This window comes from Triticum urartu, chromosome 6 (assembly GCF_003073215.2).
Source record: "Triticum urartu cultivar G1812 chromosome 6, Tu2.1, whole genome shotgun sequence".
Lineage (NCBI taxonomy): Eukaryota > Viridiplantae > Streptophyta > Magnoliopsida > Poales > Poaceae > Triticum > Triticum urartu.
The window spans coordinates 489,536,382-489,562,711 of NC_053027.1; the positions used below are offsets into that span (position 1 = coordinate 489,536,382).

At 43.1% G+C, this 26,330-nt stretch overlaps 1 protein-coding gene across 1 annotated transcript; it reads right to left on the reverse strand.

The window, feature by feature from the left end:
- Positions 1-15,054: 15,054 nt before the first annotated feature.
- LOC125514463 (enhancer of mRNA-decapping protein 4-like) lies at positions 15,055-23,486 on the reverse strand. The gene is made up of 13 exons (XM_048679806.1): positions 22,633-23,486; positions 21,888-21,937; positions 21,529-21,685; positions 21,224-21,442; positions 20,396-20,524; positions 19,375-19,948; positions 18,330-19,291; positions 16,978-17,337; positions 16,782-16,901; positions 16,405-16,575; positions 16,141-16,299; positions 15,814-15,939; positions 15,055-15,699 (listed from the first exon to the last, which is right to left on the reverse strand). Exons 1-13 carry the CDS (start codon positions 23,368-23,370, stop codon positions 15,391-15,393), a joined length of 4,074 nt encoding a protein of 1,357 aa, XP_048535763.1. The 5' UTR covers positions 23,371-23,486; the 3' UTR covers positions 15,055-15,390.
- Between the last annotated feature and the right edge of the window lie 2,844 nt (positions 23,487-26,330).

Genomic DNA, 26,330 nt, shown 5'->3' on the forward strand with positions numbered 1-26,330 from the left:
AAAATCGCCTATTCACCCCCCTCTAGTCGACTTAACACACTTTCAGGCATCTTGTATATTTCGTCTATGTTCTTGTATGTCATGAAGGAGGCTTCAAAGTACTGAAATCTGCACTAGAAACACCGTTCTGGTTCCCATCGCACGCGCCTTCATCTCCATGTGTGTTTCTACTCCAGTGTTCATCCCTCTTGTCCACGATAGGCCCTTCATTAGTAATCAACACAAATGTATCCAATTTAGACAGCATCATATTCTCATGAACATTAGAATTGTTACCAAGAAACAAAAGTACCTGGTAATTCAATTGGCGTGCGCGAGATCTAGTGATTGGTCCAGTATCTGCAGCAGGGGCTATGGGTGTAACAATGGTATTGATGTCCTCATCAGCAGCCGTGCACCTCCACCCTTGCCCTCCGTCGCTCCCAACTTCTCCCACCTCTCCTCCGGTACGCGCTTGGCGAAGCCCTGCCGGAATTCCGTTACTGCCACCACCACCATACCGCCGTGCTGGTTTCGATCTCATCTACATCCTCTCCCTCTCTTGTTGTGTCTAGAAGGAGAGGACACCATTGAGCTGAATGTGTGCTAATCTCGGAGGTGCCAATCGTTCAGCGCTAGATCGGATTGGATCGTGAAGAGTATGACTACATCAACCGCGTTACGACGCTAACGCTTTCGGTCTACATGGGTATGTAGACACACTCCCTTCTTGTTGCCTTGCATCTCCTAGATTAGATCTTGGGTGTTCGCAGGATTTTTTTATTTCCATGCTTCGTTCCCCATCATTATCACCGTTTGCGATCTCTTCATTTTTTGAGATCAGTCAATAGCTAATGGTTTTATTTCTTCATTTCTTCTTTTGGATCAGCGAGTGAGCTAATATGGCTATTTTGCTCTTTATATATTTGAGCAACTAGATGCTTTAAAGGATTTGAACAAAATTCATTATGCGAACCTGAACCCTGCTGCCATTTCTCCACCTTCATGTAGTGGGCTTGACTGGATCATATGGTTTTCTCGCCAAAAATTCCCTACGCCACCAACTACTACCCCGCTCTTCACTTTGTAGCTCGATTTCATACACAACCATCTTCTATGCGGCATTGGTAAAACACTGTTCTTTTATTTAGTTCTACTGTGCTCGAAGAAAAATGACTCTCTGGTGAAATTGCTTATGTATTTGATCTGTAAGGGCATGCTTCTTGCATTGTGTGTTGGTGTTGTGGTGTTACAGTAACCAATGGTGGCTCTAATCAACTTGTAAAGCTTTCTTTTCTTTCATTGAATTATGCTTTCCTGTGATGACATATTAGTGTTATCATCTACTACATCAATTTATTTTAGGGCATTCGTTCTTGAAAAGTTATAAGAGTACATGTAGAGAATCTGTAGTTCACTAGCTTAGCTTGAAATAGTAGTGAAAGGGATTCTAGGAGGCCATCAAGGTTTATTCGAAGGAAATCTTAGCTCATCTGTTCAAGTTCATTGCTATTCATGTAGAAAGAGCACTCTTGTGGCTACATCTCAAAAAAAAATAAAGTTGGCCTTGGAGAAAGTAATCTTTATTAGATCAAGATTTTTTGTTCTTTTGTATATTAGATGTTTTTTGTGTTATAGAGAAAGTAATTTTTAATGTTCTCACAAGTTAGGGATAAGCCAATGATCTTGGGCATATGGTTGACTTAAATCCCAAGAGCAGAGTTTGCGAATTTTTTTGTTTCAATTCGAATCAAGTGTTTTCAAATAATTAGTATGTTGTTATGAAGGAGTAGTATATTGAACCGTAATTAGCATCATTAGATAATTCTCATTAGTACTTACCAATTAACATTTCTATGTTACACTCATCCTGCTGCTTATTTATATATGTGATGATTCCACATGACTCTTTTGTCTCTCTATTCTTATCATACTTTCGATTTCACATTCTTAGTTGTTTACTATTTCCAAACTTTCTGGAGAATGGCATCTACTAATTACTAAGCGATATTGTATATAATGTGCTGTTTAGTATGGCGTCAGAACAATAAACTTTCTGTCATGAACTATTTTCTTTATTATATTTATCTACTTGCTCACTTAACAATGCATTGACGTCTAGTTTCTTTCCCAGTTATGTCCATTCGTCGCTGATCTTGGGACTATTTTGTGCATTGTAAACTCTATACAAGTTTGGCAATGTCCATTTTTGTCATTTAAGAGTTATATTTTGCTTTGTTCCTGCAGTAACCATTTGGGACTCGGATACAAAGTATTTGGCCTTGGCGGTTGAATTTATAGGGACATGCCATCTTACTTGCCATTATGCATCCTAAACTAGTGAAAGTATGGACCCTAGGCATTGTTTCCAAGCGTTGCAATATTGCAATACTGCTTGTGCTCACTTTTACTGCTTGTTATCTTACTATTTTTATTATTTCATATTACAAAAACCTATATCTACTATCCATACTACACTTGTATCATCATCTCTTCGGCGAACTAGTGCACTTATACAATTTATCATTTTGGGTGTATTGGAGACACAAGAGATTTCTTATATTTGATTGCAGGGTTGTTTTAAAGTGACCATCTTCATCCTATACCTTCCATTGATTGATAAACCTTAGGTCATCCACTTGAGAAAAATTTGCTACCATCCTACAAAACTTGCGCTTGAAGGCCCAAAAGAGTCTAAAAGAATAAAGTTGTGTAGTAGACATCAAGCGACAACAGTCATAATCATGCATTGTGAATAATTAACCTTGAACATGAGTATGAGTATGATATAGATACTCTGAACATAAATATCATAAAGGTTGCATTGGTTTTGAATCAATTAAATACGTGAACATGTGCCAAGTCAAGCCACTTGAATTCTTCAGAGGAGGATACCATCCTCTCATACTACATCATAATCATTTTAATGCATGTTGATACAGAAGATAAATCATTATCCATTCCTAGCTACTCAAGCATGGCATGAACAACTATAATCTCTAATTGTCATCAAAAACATGTTTACCCATAATATGTTGAATCATGACTATTGGGCTAAACATATTTACAAAAACTAAAACAATAAGAGTTCATACTAGCTTTCCTTTACCGCAATCACTTCATCAAATCATCGTCATTGTTGTCTTTCACTTGCACGATAGAATAATGTGAAGATAATAATAGTGCAAGTGTGCCGTGGACTAAGTTGAAATCTGCAAACACTTTATTAAAAGGAGAAGATAAAGAAATATTACCCTTCGTTAGATCAACAACAAAGCATATAAGAGCCAATTGACAATCTTTACAAAGTCTTCTCCTCACGACAACCAAAATAAAGAAAATAAAATAAAAAACACACTGAAATATATTTTTAAGTTTTTATTTTTTCTGAAGTTTGGAGTTTTTTGTTTTTTGTTTTTCTCCTAACTTGGCCTATGGCCATTTCTGACCAGAATAGTAGTCGTAATGATAACTAGGGGTGGCATTCTGTGCTCCTTCCTCAACAAGGCGAGCAGCCTCCACTGCCGTGTTGTGCTCCCGGGCCTCGTCCTCATAGACAAAATGCCTTTGTTTGTTCTAAAAATCAAAGAGAGCAGGCGCGGGCAAAATAACAGGGTCATCATGCTATTTATTAAATGTCAGGTTATATTTATATTCATGTGTCCCATACTGGATAAAATTGTGACATTGCATTGCCTCAAAGTCTAAGTTTCTATGGAGAAGTACAAGATCACTGGGTCTAATGGAAACTCCAAATCTTGTGGCTACGTGAGAGGCGTAAATTCCTCCATATAATTCACCATCATCTGTGTTTCGGCTTAACCGACATGCAATGATGGCCCAAAAGTTAAAGTCTCTACTGCCATTTACAGCAACATGAAGAATACTCAAATCAGGAGCGCAAAGTGCACTACAATCATGCTTGCCAACTAAACACCTCCCACTGAATATTGCCAGGTAACGAATAACGGGAACTGAATGCTTCCAATCCTAGCTTGTGTCACACTCCTATCCTCGACATTGCAAAGACTACTAAGAAATGCATCATAGTCAGATTTCCACGGTTCAGCGAGCGAACCCCAATACGGAATTTTGTATGCATCACAAAATTCTTCTAGAGACATACTATAGAATTTCTCATAGAGATGAAAAAGGACTCTAGAAGTGCAGACCAATACTTAAATTTCTGCGTGAATGAATCTGTAAGGTGGTACTGCTGAGTGCACTTATTTGTGGGAAGGCGGTCATCTCGGCATTCTCAATATATTGATCAAATTCTTATTTGATGACAACACATATCATGAAAGTGTCGCACGACCACTAGCACAATTTCACCTCGGTAACCCATACCGAACTTGCCCGTGGCTCATGGTATGCCTGCCGTGCCAAGCTTTGGCTCGAGGAGCTCCCCTGAACATGTTCATTTTCCTGAAAATTTTCTGAAATTTTTGGACCACGAAAAGAGGTTAATAAAACTTGACAAATTTGATAGCAACAACTCGTACAAGTGTCTAGAAACTATATCAAGCATTCAAACTACTTAGAACCAAATGAATTCAACATGCAAGCTCATTTTTCATGCACTATTTATTATTCGGCAAAAGAGGTAATGTGGGCTAAATCACCGCAAGGTACACTCAAGTTGAATATAGATGCATCGTTTGGTTATGAAGGGAATACTGCCTCCATTGGTGAGATTTTGAGAGATGGTGTTGGCGACTTTATCGTAGCTGAAATCTACTATATGGGGACAACAACAAATGCATACACAGCGAAAACTTTGACGGTGAAGAAGGGGCTGCAACTTACAAAATCCTTGAGTATTCATAAACTAATTGTTCATTCTAATTGTGCAGAACCGGTCAAGGAGCGGTTAACTCAGTAGCGGCCCTATTCTAAATGATTGTTTTGGGATTTGTAATAATTTTTGGTCATGTTATTATTGAGCATTGCGCGCACGAGTCGGATCGCTTGGCTCATGAGCTACCTAGCAGGGTTAGAGTTGGTCCTCTTGTCGTGTGGACCGATAATTCTCCCTCATTTATTCATAGCCTTATTTTGGACGATGCATCGTTATTTGAGTTGAAATAAAGCAAGCCATGACAACACCTATTTTTAAAGTGATATTCATCCTGTCATAGACTTTTCAAAATACTGCCATTTTTTTTCCGTTCGAGTGAACATTTTTACCAAATTTTCTTTGAGTACCAATCTGGAAGCAAACAAACGCGTGTTCATGCCTGGGCTGGGCACTACCCCATGGAACACAGGCCAGGGGCAGATGCTGAAGCGGCGGGCTGGCATTGGTAGAGAGTAGAGACCAGAGGAAATCGTCGGTCATCAGGATTGCAGAAAGATGACCTTCTCCTTGGTCTAGAACTAGAACTAGAAGCCACATCTAAAAGGGCGAGCCATCCATCCATCCGCCCCGCCCCTCCAAACTCCAATCCAATTCCTAGCGCGGCTGTTGGACTCGGCTGTGGCCTGTAAAAGCTGCGCTGCTCTCTTGTCAGAGGAAGAGGGGGCGCCATGTAAAGATGGGTGGGAGGAGTAGACCGCAGGGGCAGTATTGTCATAGTACACAACACACATTAATGAAGGTATGTACTCTGTACTTAGGAGTGTAGTATGTTGCGGGGAGAGGCACGATTTAGTTGGCTACCAGGGTGGCGTTGCCATCAAGTTTGTGCGACTTGCTATAGGTGCCCGTGCTCTCCAGTAGTACGTCTCAGACGAGTGTTTGTTCATGGACTCTGTACGATCACGAACATGAATGAACGAACTGCTCCGTATTAGATTAGCGTGACCAAAACGCATACCGGGCGCAAATCGACAAATAAAAAAGCCGCGTACCGGGCGCGGAAGGCCTCCAATCCAATCTACTCCGGGGGCATGCACAGCACACTGAAGCGTAGGAAAAAGAAAAAAAGGAAACACAAGTGCACGACGGGTGACGGTCCCTCCCAGTGAGTTAACGCCCCTGGGCATGAAGTAATTTACCGGGATACCCCCGTCACGAAACAACACCGCCTCCCTCGCCCTTCTGTCCTGCCTGCACCCTCCCACGCTTTTAGCAGAGCCCCTCCCCCCTCCCATTTCCCCCTCCTCCGCGCACCACCAAAGGGAGGGACGGCGAGGCTGGCTTAACCCCCTCTTCTACCCCGCTGCCGGCCCTAGGTTTAGGATTCTTCTAGCGTCTCCTGCCGATCGTCCATGGCGGGCGAGGCGGACGGGTCAGGGTGAGGCTCTCTCTGCTGCCCGTGTAAACCAGCACCACGGCCACGGGTTTGATTTCTGCCTGCACGCTGCAGGGACGGGGATGGCGAGGGGCGATAGACGGCGCAGGAGTCGCCAATCCGTCACACCCGGCGGCGGCGGCGGCCATGTAAGCTCGTATTGCATTGTCTACGGTTTGATCCTCTCGCGCCCTCCGCGCCTGGGGTCGTTGTTTGGTTTCGCTTCCGCCTAGCATGTTGATTTTGCGTCTCGGTGGCCTCGCCTCATCGGCACTCCCCTCTCTCCTGCAGGGATGGAAGCAACGCGCTGGTCACGGGAGCAGCTTCGAGCTCCACCAATCCTCATGTGCCGCCGAGGGTGTCCACGTAAGATTCGTAGTAGAATTTTCTGATTTGCAGCAACGGTACGGTGATTCGCTTGGACCGGAGGTTATCATCTCACGTAACGTGCGTATGTTGCTCGCAGGGAGCAAGAGGTCCACAATCTGCAACGGGCCAGCACCACTGACGCGCCGATGCAGCAGAACGAAGACGAAACATGGTGAGGACGGACCCACGCAAGTTTCTCTTACCAAAATTCTGTAATAAATCATGCCCCTTTCGTTTGTGTCAACTCGTAACTCGGAGTCCCTTTGCCCAATCAGTGGTATCGTTAAACGGAGCAGGGGATATCGGTCATACATTTATGCTTCTAGTTTTTTCGGCAGTCAACTGGAGCCGATTAGTTTGGTAATGTACTGACGACAACCTCATGCGGCCTTTCAGTATTAATTAATTAACGACAGATAGCAAGATGAGTTTCGTGTGATCAACTTACCTTCGCTCAAGGGTCTCTAATTTTAAAGGCGTGCTGAACGTTTTGTTGGTTTTGTTTCTTCTGCTATATGTATTGTGTTAGTTGCTACCACGACCATTGTTTCTTCTCTCAGAATATATTTTCTATTATATTATTTTCCTGTGCTTAGTTCAATTGCATAGCATGGTGCATCTTGAATTCTTGATAAGTTCTTATTAATGTTTTTAGAAAAAAAATCGTCTTATTAGTTGATTTGGCATGACATGCAAAGCAGAAAGTTTGAAGTATGGTCACAACAGAATGCAAACTTACTCTCCATGTCTTTTTTTTGTGTATTTGCTTTATCTAATCATGTTAACTGTTATGGAGAATTGAGTTGACACATGTTAATCAATTGTTCTGTCCAGTGGGCACCGTGATGTTTGTTCAATCTAGGTTCGTTACAATGCTTTTAGACTTTGTATTTGGTTTATCTAATCATGTTAACTGTTATGGAGAATTGAGAAGTTGACACATGTTAATCAATTGTTCTGTCCAGTGGGCACCGTGATGTTTGTTCAATCTAGGTTCGTTACAATGCTTTTAGACTTGAGAAACTCATGCCATATCTGGAAATCATGTGCAACCACAGATTGACCTCAAAACCACTCAATTGGCATCCAACAATTTTAGCTTAACCTACCTGCACAAGTCAATGTCAGGTAATCCACCATCTGGTTTAGTATGCGGATCGACACTCCTACACCCTAGGTGTATTTTCTTTTCTATCAAGCCATGACATGCAAAGCAAAGAGTTTGAAGTGAACATAATGCGAACTTAGTCCCCTTCCTTCTGTGTGTGTGTGTGTGTGTGTGTGTGTGTGTTTTATCTAATCATAACTGTTATGGAGAATTGATTTGACACATGTTATCAATTGCTCTGTCTAGTGGTCATCGTGATGTTGGTTTAATCTAGGTTCATTACGATACCTTTAGACTTGCGAATATCATATCTGGAAATCATGTGTAACCATAGATTGATATGAAAACTATGCGATTAGCATCCAACAAGTTTGGCTTAACCTACATGCACAACGTGATTCAGGTAATGAACCACGCGGTTTAGTCTACAGATTAGCACTCATGCACTCTACGTGTATTTTCTTTTGTATCAAGCCATCTCATGGTATTTTTTTTCTTTTGGTAACTTTCTACGTGTTGGGTTGTGTGCATATTGCTATGCATAGGCTGGGTTTGTACTCAAGGTGTGTTGCATCACCTCGATGAGGTGTTTGAGTTACTAAGTCCCTTCATCGATAAAAGGTAATTAACATGAGCAATTTTCTTCTTATGAAATGTAACGAACTAAGACACCAGCACCAGCAGAGTGCCTTTTTTGTGATTTTGCCTTGAATTTTAGGATTTTGCTTTGATTTAAATGGTTGTGCATGAATTGGTAATACTTATACAGCAAGAGTCCATTTTGTTATTATCTTGTACGACACATGTTAATCTTGATCACTAAGGTTCTGCCCATGCATCTTGTTTGTTAGCGTGGTCAGGTAGCATTGAGCTTTGTCCTTTCTTTGTTAATTATTTGCATGAGGTATATACTCAGTTATTGTTATCTTACAAACTACAAAGCTAGTTTTCAGCAAAGAAAGATAAGCTTGTTTGGTATGGATTGTTTGCAGGGAGCTATATAATGTTACACGTGTTGATGCTCTAGTCAGTGATGGCAGATGGGATATTCTAGAAAAGTGCCTCTCCAACCTTATTAAGAAGATTTATCCTAATCCTCTGAGAGCACACCCGATGCTTTTTCTGCACGTGAAGAGAGGCAATCTGCTTGAAAAGATCACCAAAAGGAGACTTGAAGAAGCAAGAATATTCCTTGACCAGGAAATCAGAACCCCGTTCAAAGAGGTGGTGGATATGGGGCAATCAGAATTACCATTTGCTTCCATCCAAGCAATTAATGATGAAATTGACTATTGTGGAAGGTATGTCGCAGCAGGAACACGGTAACATACTGCCACACCCTCATCAATAAAATTTTGCTCCCTGTTTTACTTGTTCTTTTTTTTATAAACGAAAGGAACAATGGGTCTTTAATATCATCAACGTACCAATGGTCCTGCCAAAAAAAGAGGGTATACAGTTTTTGGAAAGCAAACTGTAAGATGACATCTTGCCACTGTAGAGCAAACTCGGTAGCATCATATGCTGTTTCGTAATTCTTAAGAGAACATATTTGGCATTAAAACTGCAGATTTATCATACTCACTGATAAGTTTATAAACGAAAATGTTATATGGAACCATGGTTCAGCCGAACCTACGCTCGACACCATTGATCTCTGGACACTTTTCATAAGGATCCGTGCATGATTGATTAAAAAATGCATGATGGGAGCTGTTTGCATGTTAAATAATGCATGACGCGAATCCACATGTAGCAGGATGTTGAATCGTACGGCGTCGACCATAGGATCGGCTGAACCATGGTCCAGAATCAGGCCTCTCATTTATAAATTGCAGAATATGAGCCATCAGGGAAATTGATGTGTTCACTCAGTTGATTCAGATTATCTTTTTAGTCATTTTAGGACTAAATGGGTTGTTTTGTTCTTAGGGAAGAGCATCCATACTGTAATTCAAATGAGGTCATTAAGGTGGTGCTTCGTGATTACTTCAGTCTGTATATCACTGAGCAGACAAAGTATGTCAAATCTCATACTACTTATTATGTCTTATTCAGTGCTGTCCTTTATAATATAACATACACCTCTCTCTTTATCTATATATCTGTAAACAGATTCGACGTACCAACGATTGCAAAGAAGAAATGGTGGAGATTTGCAGTGAAGATTAGAAAGCAACATGCTCAAAACAAAAATATTAGCTTCCGGTGTATTGTGTGCTCTCAAGAAGTTCATGGCAAGGGAATTGGTTTTATGCAACAGCACCTCCAAGAATGCCCGATGATGAATACAAGCAAGGCTGAGGACATATACAATGGCATACTGAAGATGGGCGCGCCAATAAACAATCTTGTTCAGCAAGCAGCTGGAAAGGCCGAAGCCATGAAGAGCTTTTATGCCAACTTGGAACTTGCTCGGCAAATTTCTCTTGCATCAAATCAAGCCAGTATGCTCCCAACTGTCCTAAACAACGTCAAGCATTTTGCAGAGATTGTCTTCTATATGGGTGAGTTCCTCTGACTGTATGGAGTTTTTTATCTCAAGTTCCTTGGATCAACAACTCTCTCTAACTCTAAATGCAAATCAAGGTGGATCTCCAACTAGGAGTGAGTTTGCGGCAGTAGGAGCAGCGCAAGTAACCGGGCTTGGAGCCTCCCACTTAATGGTACCTCCATATCAGCAAACGAATTCCAATTCAAATTCTGGTCTCACTATGACTACAACCCATAGAGCTGGAGGTACTTCTCGCATCTCAAATTTACACTTAGGTTATCCAAATGGTACCATGTCAGATGCAAATGTTCTACCTTCTACCGCCGCAGATGCAGTCTACAATAGACCAATTGTACCTCCAAGTGGCGAACCAAATTCAGGTCCAACTTCTAGCCTCATTATCACTGCGACCCATAGAGCTGGAGGTATCTCTCTCAGTTCAACTTTGCACCCGGATTATTAAAATGGTATCATACGATATGTAAATGTTCTACCTTCTACCGCCGCAGATGCAGGTGGGGTGTCAAATGCAGGTCCAGCTTCTAGCCTCACTATGACTGCGGTCCACAGAGCTAGAGGTATCTCTCTCAGCTCAGCGTACCGTATTATATGCAAACGTTCTACCTTCTACTGCTGATGCAGTTAGCAACATACAATTATACCTCCAGGTGCGGTGCCAGGTTCCTCTCCAATTTCTGGTGAAGCCGAAGAATCAAATGCTGCTGATATCTCTCGCACCTCCAGTTTGCATCCAGGCACCAGATCGCATGGTCAAGTTCGATCTCCTACTTCCAACACAGCTATCGTCGTTGTACCAACTGCTAGCCAAACTGATGAGGGAGCAGCCACTTGGGAAGAACTAGGTCTTGGCAACATCATGGGTATGTTATCATTCGCATTTCAATATCACTTTGACATGATCTCTTTCTCAGATGGGGTTGAATCGCATACTTATATGCCTCCTATCACAACCCCAGGTGACGACATTCTTGATTATGGTCCTGCTGCTTCAAACACAAGGCTCGAATTCCCAACTGATGAGCAAGCAGCCACTTGGGAAGAACCAGGTCTTGGCAACATCATGGGTATGTTATCATTCGCATTTCAATATCAATTCGACATGATCTCTTTCTCAAATGGGGTTGAATCGCATACTTATATATGCCTCCTATCACAACCCCAGGTGACGGCATTCCTGATTATGGTCTTGCTGCTTCAAACACAAGGCTCGAATTCCCAGATGATGAGACTTCATTAGCTAACATAACTTTTACACCGGACGGGAGTCCATTTGGCTTATAGGATGCGCTGAATGAATGAAGGGCTGAAAGAAACAGTTTTCATTCAATTTTGAAGTGATAGTGATAGGAAGTACTGAAGTCCTGCGGCATTTAGGTGGTGAGGAATTAATAGGATTTTGTAGTTTTGGGTTTTGTCCACGACACGGAGCTTGAGAACCATTCCCTCGAACTCAGGGATGTTCTATTGGGGGGCTTTGAGGGTGGTCAGAAGTCTGCTAGGTTCAAAGAGCTGGTGCTGAAGAGGGTGGCTTGGCTCAAAATGCTCATCGTCCTCTTGGGAACATGTAAGGTCCACTTGCTGAGGTGTGCTGGGGCCAAAAAGGCGACCTTTTTCTATCAATCGTGACTAGGAAACTACTAGGTTTGAGCGCTTGGTGAGGTCTCCTGTTGCTTCTTAATAAGGACGGAAACGATGGAATGATTGAACTCATGCTGAGATTTGAGCCGCGTGTCATGTTTCTTCTTGTTTTCTGCTTGTTATTGCAGCTTGTCCATTTGTCTCCGTGTATGCCTCGCAGCAGCCAGACCCCAGTTGTTACCGCGCGCCACTTGCAGCACCGCTCAGGGCTGTTGTGTCGCGCAGCTCGACGCCAGCCGGTTCAAGCATGGTCACGGTCGCCGCATCACTGGTTGGCCGGTTCCAGCACATACCGATCGCGGTCGCAGCATCGCCGCCGATCTGCTCAAGCACCACACGCGCCCGCACGCAACATTGCCCCCAAATAGTTCCAGCACGCGGCGATCGCGGTCACAATGCCACCATTGTGTAGCAGCTGCCCCACGCACGCAGCTTGACGCCGGCCGGTTCAAGCACGTGGCAGCCGCGATCGTTGCATCGTCGTCGGCCAGTTCCAGCACATAGCGGTTGCGGTTGCAGCATCTCCTGCATGCAACTTCTTAGCAAATAGTTGCAGCACGCGGAGATCGCGGTCGCAGCGCCATCGTTGTGTAGCAGCTCGTCGGCACGTGCTCGCAGCTCGACATCGGCCGATTGAAGCATGCGGCGGTCACGGTTGCCGCATCGCCATCGGCCCGTTCCAGCATAGAGTGGTTGTGGTCGCAGCATCGCCACTGGTCGGCTCCAGCCCCACACGCTCCCGAACGCAACATCGCCCCGAATAGTTCCAGCACGCAGTGATCATGGTCACAACGCCACCGTTGTGTAGCAGCTCGTAGCTCCTGGTGTCACCGATCACTACTAGGGAAAAGCCTATACACAGAATCTTACCAGCAGCGCGCTTTAAAATCAGGCGTTGCTGCTAAGTAGCAGTAGCGCGGGCAACAGAAACTCGCTGCTGAAACAAGTTTATCAGTAGCGCGTGCACCGCAAGAGTATGTGTGAGGCTATTTATGAATTGATATGTTTTTCTTATTCAGAGATTGCCAAAGAACCTATCTGTGAGTTGTGGTATCGAGCCTGATGAAGAAGGCTCAGTTGGACTACGCCTTACCACAAGGGGCTCCGTCACCACATGTACTTACCGCATGGACACAGATGGTCGCACACACTTGAACTCGGTTGGGTGAAAGAGATTCCTCGTTGGCAAGAATCTTCGTGTTGGACAGGCCATCCTAATTATTATCAGGAACACCCACCGCCCAGGCTTGAGGATGATGATCATCATCGATATCATCTAGAACTACATATGTTTGTGTGGCTATATCATCTAGAACTACATATGATGATCGTCGTCGATATCATGTAGAACTATATATGATGATCGTCGTCGATATCATCTAGAACTAAATATGATGATTGTCGTCGATGTCACCTTGTACTGCTTGAGGATGCATCTTGAGTATATATGAAATTGTTATCTAGTACTCCCTCGGTTCCAAATTACTCGTCATGGTTTGAGTTCAAATTTGAACTAAAACCACGACGAGTAATTTCGAACCGAGGGAATACTACCTAGTACCTATAATGCTTTATGAAATTGATATCTAGTAGTACCTAGTATCTGAAAATTGCAGTTTATCAAAGCTGGAGTGGGAAAATGATGAAAAATATAACAGTAGCGCGGGACCGGAAAATCGCTACAGCTAAATAATAGCAGCGCGTTCCTGAAAAGCGTTGCTGCTATAGTCAATAGTGGTAGCGCGGGTACAGACGGCGCTACTACTAAGAGTTAGTTGTAGCGCCTTATTGGTAGCGCAGGCACCCGCGCTGCTGATAAGTCTAAAACCCGCGCTGCTGCTAGCCTTTTCCCTAGTAGTGGATAGCAGCAATGGGCATCGCTGGTTCCAGCAGTGGTCGGTTCTCGTCGCAACAATGGGCGTCGGTGGTTCCAACAGTGGTTGCTCGTGTCGTAGAAATGGACATTGTCGGTTCCAGCAGTGGTTGGCTGCTTGCTTGTAGTAGGCTCCGCCGGCACCCACAGTAGTGGTGTCGCGTTGTAGTAATCGTGCTGACCGTACCTTACGCTTGCAACACCGGGAGGCTGCTCGCCACACCAGGAAGCCGTCGTTGGCTGCTCCCAGTGGCCACCGCCCTTGTAGCACACTCGACGGTCGTGGAAAAAATGTCCGGTCGTCAGTCTCCTCGCTTCTTTGCATTAGCATGCAGTGGGCATGCAGCGTCGCTTCTAGGCCCTTGGGGCACCGGTTGAAGCTCACCGGAGGGCAATATTATAGTATAGCCAAAACCGGTTATATAAAGTTGTCACGTCACCTATAGTCAATCTAATAGCCCAGTTATGAATACATGGCCATACTTGTATGCTATGTCATTAATATGTTCCACATCTTATTATCTCACAATTTTTGCTACTTTGCTAGAGCCCGAGCTGGCTATAATTCTACTGCTTGTTTCTCTTTTCTCTTCTCCAACCAAGCAATAAGAAAACTGATGTGGCATCTCCTAGAGCTCGGGTAGATCACTTTATTATACTTGCCCTTACAACAGGGGAACAATAGTTGTTAAGCTCCAGCTCTTACATGGCTTTGTAGCCTCAGGAATAGTAAAAGGAGAATTGCTATGTAAGCAAAGCAAGGTGAGAGTTATCTAAAAAAAATAGCAAGGTTTGATGTTTTTTTTAATAGTTTGAATTGCTTACCACATATGCAAAAGCACGAAAATGACTGGGTAAATGACGGCTGGGAGAGGTAATACAATCTGAGCCGTTGGATGTCGCATGGAGGGCGTTAAGTCTTTTCAATACCGTTGCAGTGCGTCGCTTGGGCTGTTGCAGTGGTGCTTCAGTTAACTGAACATGGTGTCCCAGTTATAGGTACTCAGAGTTCACTAGGACCTAGCAGCTATATGTGCATCAACCTATCTACTGCATATGATTAATATACCTAGTGTGGTTTCTGCTCTAATGCAGCAGCATAATGCACCAAAACCCACCCACCCTGCCCAAAAAAAGCTTTTCGGCTGCCACATACATGCAACGATCACATGAGGATGTGTGGCTAACGGCCTGACACAGGCAAAGCTCGAAGTGTCACCGGCTTCCAGGCATCCACCCGGTTCCCAATCCCACGTCAGTAGTCCATACATAGCCGTACAGACGATAAGCTGCAACAGCAACAGGCAGGTACATGAAAAATCAAGACGTCAGCAGCTTCCACACACAAACAACATCAATCATATTTTGGGTGAAAGCAACAGCCACTCACCACTGCAAGCGGCTGCTACCACTATCAAAACTTGGAGCTACAAAGGACGACTGTGTGCTCAAGAACAAAGAGACTTGTAGACAGTTCACATGGAAATACTCCAATTTAAGTCCAATACAAGCCTAATTTACACCAGGGGGCGGGCACATCAGCCCTTAACAATTTTTCTTGGTGACAGTTTCCATCGTCCTTCTAGGTTTCCCTTGCTTTTCAAAATTTTCTCTCTATACAAAGAAAGAATAGACCATCATACTCCCCCGCTGTTTCTGCAGCCAGCTAGAATCACTTGTAGCTAAGCAGAACTGAGTTGATGACATGCATAAGCAAGCGAAGATTGCTGTTATCCAATGGACTGGTGGTGGGGAGCGACCGGTGGTGAGCCAATTTGGCGTAGACTTGCTCGAAGATGGGCCTCACATGTATGGCGATGACTTGGTCTGTCGGATTGATCGCCATGGCAACATCTGTCATCCACTGAATTTTCCGGGATGTCTCGGTGCCAATATCAACTGCTAGCTGCTGGAGTAGGGCTAGGAGGACTCCCTGGTTCAGAGGGACTGGGGCCATTGTACATAATCCACGCAAATCAACCTGTACAAGAGGGTAGAGCTATAACAAATCCAACACAGCTATTCCAGTATGAGCAAGTTAATGAACAAGGGTCATATAGCTCAGCATTAGCTGACCAATCAAGGACGACGATACCTGAGAGCATAACCAAGACACAATTGACACGTCACTTCTTTGAAGTGCTACTGTAAAAGCCTCGTCAAATTTGTGTTCAGCTAGCAGTCTTCCCAGCTCCTTCATCGGGTCTAATGGTGCCTCGACCTGAAAAATTGCAGGGCACATGAAAATTATATAGATGTCTTGATGTCACCAATCATCATATTATTTACCTAAGACAAGGAAAATAAGATTGAAGACTCATCCCTCAATACCCAATAGGCATACCCATACTACATCAAACGGCTTAGACAGGTCGCCAATCAGAAAAAATGTGTAAGTTTAAAAGGTTTCAGAATTCAGCACCTCTGGCGGGCCAGTGATAGGACCATTGTTGGGCTGCAGAACATTTGTATTTTGCGCATTGGCATTGCCAGATGTAACCAGCGCCAAAATTTTGCGATTCCCATCAAGTAACTCTGATGTGAGATTCTGGGTGATTGAGGACGCAGAAGTGATAGTTTCCTGAAAAGTAATTATATAAACATTTTTGTTATTATACAATTGGAAAGGAAAAATGCATACTTTTAACTTGCTATTTCCAGCCATTCCAAATAACAAATATCCTACCTTTAAAGTAAGCACCAATGGAGTATGTGCTGCCTCAACCTGCTGCTGAATAGCAACAGCATGCTCAGACATTCCTTTCTGGAATGCACTGTCTACTTGCTCAAACATTGTCTTGCATGATTGTTCAAATGCTGGAACAAGCAATGATTCAAAGCTAGTGCGTAAAACATCCTGCATACATCCATTTAAAACAAATTAGTACATCTAGCAAAGCTAAAACAAATTGATCTTACAGTAAATTTCATATATAGATGAACAACTTAAGCAATCTACTGAGAAACAAAGGCACGACAAACAAATCAGATGCAACATGTAACATGCCACATCAGAGCTGCTAGAATACCATCTATAAGAACAAACTACAAGATGATACATACCTGAAGAGTCTGTTTTACAGATGTATGAAATTGCATTTGGATTTGCCTAGCAAGTGTAGCTTCAAGTTTTGCAGTAACAGATTTGTCCAGCTGATTCACCACCTTGTCACCCACCGCTTTCTAAATGCAAACAGTCAAACAAGAGCAAGGGTGGCAAAAGCAAGAACAACAAATGCAACAGGAAGTTAGGCACAACCTGAACTGCATCAGCAACTATAGAAGTTAAAGACTTCTCAATAATAGGTGTCATTGCCCGTGCAACAACAGGTCCAAGTGAAGAAACTTCTTTCTTTACTAACTTATCCAACATTGCAGGAAGGTCCTTGTTTATTGAGCTTGTGATGAGAGTGGTCATTTGCTGCATTCGCTCCCTTTCAGCCTTCTCACGTTTTGTGTTCTCCTCCAGGAAACGAGCCCACAAGGCATCAATGCTAGCCTTGATAGATTTTTCCATTGTACGGCCTAGTGATGTTTCAATTCTTTTGCCTTCCTTCGCAATGGGAGCAATAACGATAGTACCTAGCTGCTTCTGCATATCCTTCTGCATGGCTATTAGCTGCAAGACACGCGACCACACAGTAAATAAACTGAAGCTCATACTCATATAACGCTGATCTAAAAGCCATAGTGTTATAACCTAGAATTCTCACCATCTAATAGCACTAGTCAAGTGACAAATCAAAACAAACCAAGTATATCTTTTCCTAAAAAAAGAGTAGATATTTGCTGATTTTACAAGCAGGCACAATTGTTAAGTTGGCCATAGATGGCTACATCATGTCCAACTCAGGGTACTGGACAAGTGGGCCAATACTAGATGGGATACCACGGTTGTCACTCCATGGATCTTCATTCCAATTAGGCCAGTGCTTTTTTCCCAGTGAAACCCAGAATGAAATGACAATTTTACCTGTACAGATTTTCTCATGCATCTCAACAAAATATTTAAGAATGTGTGTTTACATGCAGGACGTGAGAAACAAGAAAACTACCAGAGTCTATAAGGAATTTGTATCCGTAACACCTAGTTTGGATGGACCAGGAATTGAATGGGATTCCAACCTCAGCCTATCCTACTCAGTACTCACATTGATTTTAAACTTGAAACTGCGCCAAGTTTATGCCAGGTTGGCAGGCTGCAGGGTCACATTGGTTCCCACTTCCCAGCCCAATCTAAACTAAGCATAAAGAAACTGTCTTCAGAAAGGACAACCCTGTGATTTTCTAGTAGTAGCAAGTCTAATAACCAGTCAACAGCCAAATTACTCTTGAATTCAGGCCAAATATTATCGACATGTAAAACTAGAGCTTATATGCAAATTGCTGTTGACGTTAGTACAGTACAATAGTACATCAAAGAAGCATTAGTTTCATATTGCAGGCCGGATGGCAAAGAGACCACGATGGTCGTATTGCAATAGGAGGCCAAGACGGTCGTATTGCAAAGTCCAAACAGCAAGTAGAACTCCAGAATACTACAAGCAACTCCATTCGACTAAAGTTACTTCAGAGTACATAGATAAGAGAATAGTTTAATGCAATGCTCACCTGTTGCAGCATATCGGCAACTTCTGAAGAGGATTGAATAGGAGGGTATGCACTGCTGACAGGTTCATGTGAAGACTCAGTTGAGTTAAATGCACTTGTAGAAGGTGATGACTGACCAGATGCTTGAGGATGAAAAACCTTGTCCTTTGTATATGAAGATGATTGCTCCCTAGACACAGAGGAGTCACTTATGCCAGGTTTTTCTACGGTTTTGTTTGAAACATTTTCTCCAGCAGCACCAGTATGGTCAGGGACCAGTCTATCAGATGGTGACCGTGATTCTTCCACGCTATACTTATCAGTTGTTACTGAACGCTCACTGATCATTTCAACAGTTTGCTCCAACGAATTTTGATCTTTCTCTGAGTTCTCACAGACAACTTGAGCTTCCTTGACAGCTTCAAGTTCCAAATCATGATTAGATTTACTCTCATCGACATGTTTTGCTTCCACTTCTGCAATCCGAGGGCTACTAATAGAGTCATCCTGGATTTTTGCGCCATCAGATATAGAGATCTGATTGCTTTCAGCAGACAGAGCACCTGATATAATTTCAGATGGAGTTATGAGATGAGTGGCATTTCCTCCTACCTTAAACATCATGCGAGGATTTGGGAGCATCTGAACATCACTGTGGCTGTCTCTTAATTCATCCTTTCCAAAATTGTCCTTTGGCATGGGTGTATCTTGCCTAGCAAGGGCAACTGGTTTTGGCATGGGTGTATCTTGCCTAGCGAGGGCAACTGGTTTTGGCATGGGTGTATCTTGCCTAGTCAAGGCAACTGGCTCAGTGATTCGGCTTGTCGAATAATCAAAAGCTGATTGGTCTTTGTCACGGTTGCCTACTGATGGTCCTGATCCAGTAAGATCAGTGTTTGATGCAAGAGGGGCAGACTGAAGATGCGCAGAACCATCACCTTCTGTGTATGTAAGTGGTGGAGCTGATGGCTTAAGATCAAACTCTGCAGATAATGAGATAAATCATAAGCAAAAGAAAACTCTTAATTAACTGAAGCAATTGAATGAGACATGGTAATTGTTTTACCTGCAGTCTGATCAAAAGTTGATTGTTTACTCGAAGTACCGACGGTATAAGAATCTGTAAAGCTAGTTCCCGTGGATGACTCTGCTCCTACCACTTCCAGAGGTGTATCATAAACACGTGAAATAGCAGGGTCTCTTCCAAATGAGGTAGTGTCAGATGTAGGAGGCGAACAAAGTGATAACTCCAGCCCATACTGCTGGATGGCCATTGTTTGGACACAATAGACTTGAACTACCTGCTCACCATCAGGTTGGCTTTCATGTGTGCCAGTAAGACTTAAAATAGGCATCGCGACTGTAAAATCTGCGATATAATCCAAGCGGGTAGAAGCGGGGTCTGAGCCATACTCAACATGCACAGCGTAAATAGCATTCTTCTTCGCATTCGCAAGTAAGATAATGCTTGCTTGAGGCAGCACTGCGACTTGGTTGAAAAATGCCTCCTCGACTTTAGGTTCCAGAGAACTAACAAGTTCCAGGGTCTGCGTGCAATTCCAAGTCTCAGAGTCGCTTGGCAACAACCAACCTTCTTCATTAGTAGAAGCCCAAATTTTAATTTCTCGGTTTAGAGGACCCTGCATTAAGAACCAGAATAGCATGTAAGACATCTGTTAACATATTTGCACAACATGCAGTCAATTATTCTGTTTCTCAGAAGATGATAAGAGCAGAATCACATTAACTGATCATTTCTAACAGAAATAGAATATCTACAAAATGAGTCTACCATTTGAACATTATATAATGTAGCATTTCACAGACTATCCAAACCACGAGCAGAGTCTTTGCCTCTTTGTCCCTTGGCAATTGTAGGCAAATACAGCTCCGTTTAGATTTTACTAAAACTCAAGTGGTACAGGCACCTTATAGTTCATTCCTAATTAATATATGTCATTGTGTTTTGGTATATGTAACGTTGTAAAACTGAGCAAGATGCCCCAACAAAAGCGTGTGCTTCAAAAAGGCAAGTAAAACTAAGCAATCATTGGGACAAATTAAGTAATCTGTGCAAGAGTGCATACAGCAGTGATGAGATTTATATGATGCGGGCGCTCAGGTGCTGTAAGAAAGGCAACTGAGTAAACAGCTTGACCATCATGTGGCTTTAGAATCGATAGAGGTGCTAACTTGCGATCGTCCCAAATCTTTACCTGCAAAATAAACCAATATACATTACAAATGTGCTTAGTAAGGATGATCAGCACTTCTCTAAATAAAATAATGTCTAACAGGGAAAAGAGAGGCCAACTAAGTCGAAAAATTGCTGGCAGCCTCATTAGTGCTTAACCTAGCAGCTGATGTTAGTTTTCAACCGACTATTAGCAGTAACCAGACAGCACCTGATAACCATCAATCGAGGTTACGCGAACATAGCAGGTGAAACGTACTTCACAGTTTTTCTATGCACTGCAAATAATTTTATATGGTATATATTGCTGACTACAACAGCGTAAATGCAGTCAAAACCATCAAATCAAGGGGGAGACAGTCCAAACCACATATCATTCGATGAACTATTTCCACGAGACATATGGTTTGCTTTCCTTTCTTAAGAGAAAGGTGCTTTGAAATGACAAGAGAACAAAGTATTAGGATACTATTAAAAAAAACTCTGCAACCAGAATAAAAATAATTAACTCTGCAAGCCTATCGATGGAAAATTCAGTCATATTTTAATCAATGGTTTTTTATACAGTTTATTCAGTGAAATGAAAGAGGAAATAAGCTTCCATATTGCTCAGAAGAACTAGAATCTGATGGCATATTCAAGAATACCATTCAGAAAATACTTCTCCCAATTCCGCAGAATTCAAATTTTCACAATAAATAGGAGAGTATTTGATACAAACCGTGCCATCATTTGATCCTGAAGCCAGTCGGGTAGTCATCCACTGAGATATGGACAAATCTGTCACATCACCATCATGCCTACCAACCAAGCGTACACCATCAATAAGCTCATCAAGATGACATTTGATAGGTTCTTCAACACTAAAGTCTCTTCCCCTTCCAACTTTAGTTGTGTCTATTCTTAAGACACAGTTTCTGATTCCAACAAACAGAAGTTCCTGTAGGATAAACATGCAACTCCATTAGTGAGTTGAGATGCAAAATGAACTTGGAGGTGGCAAATGTTATGTAAATGATGCCTTACTTGCTTATGAGAGTGCCAACATATCCTTGGATGGTAAGCTACAGCATCACCTACAATTTGTATGGCAACTTCTATCTTTCCTGTAATTTGTGGTTTATTTTCTGCATCGGGCCCCTCATCAATCCTCCACACGTATATCCGTCCATCCACACTTGCGCTGCAGCAGAAGAGAGCAACTTAGCATACATGACCCACACAATTATAAAGAATAAGGAAAAGGATTAGCTATTTTTATATAGTATAAATAACCTCAGACAATGTTAAATATGTGATCTCCAAAGGAGAGTGAAGACAACTTTTTGTTGTGCTGCCAACTGGGTGAACAAATTCAGATTATGTTATTGTTCCATACACAGTACCTTGCTAAACGATGGACGTCCTCAGCGAAGAAAGCCATGTCCGTGACCCTCTAAAGAAGAAAGAACACAAGCCATAAGAAATAAATGCACTTTCATATACTTAGTAAAATTTGAACCCACGTGAAAATGAGGAGTGCATAACCAATTACCATCTAAAGATATTGACAAATATTGACATCAGAAATCCTCAGTCACTTCCTTGAACACTTAAATTGCGGGACAAGTTTACATACAATATTTTATAAATTAAAATTGCTGAATTTGAGCACGAGCAAACAACCACACAGTAACGGCATTATGGGCAGTGATTATTCCATGAGTGTCATCCACATAGAATGTTCAAATTCACTGAAATAAGCTAATTCAGCCCTTCTTAACGGTCTAGCCAACATAAATTCAGAATTAACATATCTATTAATACATAATTAATTCATCAGCCTCGTCATGACATCGATACAAATAATAATGTATCAGAGGTTGTTTTCAAAATAACATGCAACTGAATGTGATGATAACAAAATATCTGAAAATGGTTTCACCCGAAAATGTATAAGGTATTTTATTCTAGCGTATGGGGAATGCAGTATCTACACTTTGAACTTTTCAGATCCTTTCCCTTAGCTAAATACATCATTCATCATTAACACCCACTACCCACTACCCACTACCCAGCGATTCAATTTGTGGATGAGCATTTCTACATAGAACTAACCAACAATTTATCTCTCTGGACTAAAATATATACCTGTGTATGGCCACGGAGCAGTGACCGAAGCGCGGTGTTGATGTTTAGCACACGGATGTTCCCCAGCTTGAGCCCATAGACGATGTACGTCCGGTTTACAGCGATCTGCCTGCCCAGCACAAGACCTGGGTCTGACGTGTACTTGGTGATCGGCGTCACCTCCAGCTGTGGCGGCTGCGCCTCCCCAGGCAGCCTCGAGTCAACGTTGTGCACCGCCTTGTCCCCGCCACACAGAAGCCGACCTCTCGGCACCTTGCTGCTGGTGCTGCTGAGCATCCTCGCCGGCGGCGCGGATGGCATCGCCGGGAGCGGCGACGGCTGCGCGGCGGCGAACTCCGACGACGGCGGGGGCATAGATACCGCGGACTCGAGGTGGCCCGACCCGGAGCTGCCGAGCAGCTGCATGAGGCGGGCGCCGGGGTTGGCGCCCCCGGCGGCCATGGGGTTAGCGCCCGGGTTGGGGTTCGCGTTCGGGTTGGGCATGGGGAAGGGGATGACCGGGCGGGGCATGGGGGGCTGGGGATCCTGCGGGTAGTGGAGGTAGGGGCGGAGGTGGAAGGGAGGGGTGGCGGGGGGGTAGGAGTAGGGGCCGGAGTGCGGCGGCGGGCCGGCGGCGCCGGGGAACATGGGCGCGGCGGTCGGCGCGGGGTTGGGAGGCGGCCTGAAGAGCATGGCCATCTCGAAGGGGGGATTGGGGTTGCCGGGGTTCGGATTAGGGTTTCCGGCTGGAGACGCCATTGGAGGCGGCACTGGAGTAGATCTGGAGAAGTGGGGCTGAGAGAGAGGGGGGATGGGTCGGAGGTGCGGCGGAGCAGAAGACGAGAAGTGCAGGTCGGGGTGGTGGCGGTGATTGTTTTCTCTCGCTTTTGCGCCCTCGCTGTTTCGCTTTATTTTGACGAGGATCTTTGAGAACTCAAATGTTGCAGTGCCGTTATTTTCTTCTTCTGTTTGACTCTACTTCTAAAAATGCTCCCTCCATCAAAATATAGGGCATCTTATAACGAAAATTGCTTTTGGAGCTCGGCCTCCATGAAGGCCTCCAAATTCAAATTTTAAATTTTATCAAAATTCATATTTTAACGTTTCAAAAAATTCTGAAAAAAATACAAATATGCATGAAGACATAACACATTTGTCTGTAAATTTTCAAGGCAAAATAAGTTGAAATTAGGGCTGTCAAAAAAACAAATCTAGGATTTTTTTTAACACATGATACTATTCATCCTCCTGGGCCATGAATTTATATTTTTCTGTACAGACAGCATTTTAAGGTATTTCGTCCTAAAAATTTACACGCATACACATAATATCCTCGACCAATCCGGCCTACGACAGCGGACTCACAACGGATTGCGGTGGTCACGGAAAGGTCTTCGTGAGGGCTCCTCTCTCCACATCCGATGGCTCACTTCGAAGAGAGATGCAAACTTTGGATAATGACTTGACGCAGAGGGATGGTGGTGCAGCAGCGGCGATACACAACGCATATACCTGCTGAGATCGAGAAAAAATGGTGGCGGCGACACATAAGTGATGTTGATGATGGTGCTACTCGAGCACCTGGTCTTGAGTTCCGGGGTGAAAGCCTAGGTCTGACACATGTTGCTAGACCTGGCAATGACGACGTTGTATGTCGTTACCTTGTTGAAGGCATTGCTCGGATATGCTCAGACCGGTTCTTCAGGGTGAAAACCTAGATTCTGACCATGGGTGGTTAGATCCAGCGACGTCGATGTTTGAGGCGCCGCTCCCTTCCTGAAGGCGTTACTATTGAAGAACCCCGTTCGTGTGGTGTCATGAGATGATTGGTGTGGATATGGTCATTGTTGTAGTTTGTCGATCGCGTGTCTGTTACTTTGGATTTTTTTTTATCGCCTACGTTTAGCTCTGGTCTTACATGACTTTACTATTTGTCGGCGTGTTTTATGTGTGTGAGTTAGTGTTGGTTGTGTGCATCCTAGTTATGCAGAGACCGGGTGTGTACTCATTATGTTTGTATTCTCTTGATGCTCCATTTTGAGTCAATAAAATCCACCCTTTATCGAAAACATAATATTTCTTGTTTACTTGCACAATTTTTCAGCTTTTTTTAAACCGGCAAGTTTGAATTTTGATTTTTCAAAATTTAAGCTCTCCAATGAGCTCGGTCACCAAAAGGACGTTATAACCCTAAAAAGAACACAGGGCGGCTTAGTATTTTGCATTTTTCCCCTGTTGTGCAATATTTAGAAAATCGATGCATTGTAAACCAACAGATGTAGAAGCATTTGTGGCTAGCAGCTCCCTGAGCCAATGCATGAAGTTTAAACGCCCTTCTCGCTCATTTTGGCATGCACTATATTTTGGACTTTGAAGAACATTGGTTGATTCCATGCACATACATTGCACATCAGTATTCACATATGTGTAGCAACCAGATCACAAGTATCTATAAGGTGGCATATTGTTTGTATGCGTATGTGTGTAATTACCCCGTTGGCAGACCACACATATTTGAGTGTCTGATGCGACGCATACATAAAGACTGTGACATTGCTAACTGGAAAAAACATTATTAGCCCGACAAAAAAGAAAGTGATCAACATAGTAACAATAGACTTATACTTTTTATATGCACTGAGGTCTGACGTAAAACAGAATTGGGGATGATAAATACAACGGTAAGGATCCATGTCTCGATGTCGCACATGCATCAATACCTTAACTACCATAGTAGTTTCATGGAGCACGCTCCACGTATAAATTGCGCTAGGGCTGGCATCACTCATCTGATTAAAAATCTATCGGGTGTGTTATGCAGTACGACAAAAGGCTAAAGAAATTAGTCAAGTCTCAAATGTGGAAGATACAAAACAAAACATTGTTATAAAAATACATAAAAAATCATCACTCTCGCGTATACAACATAAGTTAATGTATAACCAGGAGTCCATGTATAATCGGAAATCTAATTTGGATCCTAGATGCACGTGCTCCTGCAGGCAAAAAATAATTTTTGAAATATCAAGAAAATCCCAACAAAAATTTGATGTGTTCATAGTCACATTCAAATGCTACCTACAAATTTTTAGGTAAAAAAGTTAAGCATTTGGCCCGCGAAAAAAAATTAAGCACCAAATGTTATACCTAATTTTATTTTTTCACTGATGAAACATTGTTGCCCTGTTTCACATCAAATTTATCAAGCATGCTTGCGACACTAACACGAGTATCTATAAAAAATATTCAGTTTTTTTAAAATTTCTGTTCATGTGCAAACAAATCCACCCGGGAGCCAAGACTCCCTCCGCACATATTTTTTTTACAAGGCTATATGAGAGTATATGGTGCCTAAATCACATGTTCGCTCTGGTCCTTACTTCCGGGGCAGTGAAATATTAGGTTTCTACGAGGTGCGAAACGCGAACACCCTTCTCATTTCCCCAAGTACATACCCTCGGAATCTTTTATGCTTTCCATGCGAGAGAGAAAATAAACATTTCACGAGTAGGTGGATTTGCTTCGAGAGGTCAATGCGGTGCTAGTTTAATTATTCCAAGATCGGGTCCGACGGTGCAGATCGAGGCTACGCCTGCACAGACGAACCGGGGCCGCACCTTTGGCATGGGCTCGGCGCCGGCAACGGCACGGCCTGCCGCAGGAGGGCGCATGCAGGCGTGCAGCGGCGCTCGAGGGCGAACGGTACGGCTGCACATGCA

Excerpts from the sequence above, each read along its gene's own strand:
- LOC125514463 (XM_048679806.1), bottom strand. The coding sequence starts at position 23,370 with ATGGCGTCTCCAGCCGGAAACCCTAATCCGAACCCCGGCAACCCCAAT. Across the intron at positions 21,686-21,887 it reads GACGTCCATCGTTTAGCAAG|CGCAAGTGTGGATGGACGGA; the intron begins GTACTGTGTATG and ends CTTCTGCTGCAG. Across the intron at positions 16,300-16,404 it reads CATTGGTGCTTACTTTAAAG|GAAACTATCACTTCTGCGTC; the intron begins GTAGGATATTTG and ends ATTACTTTTCAG.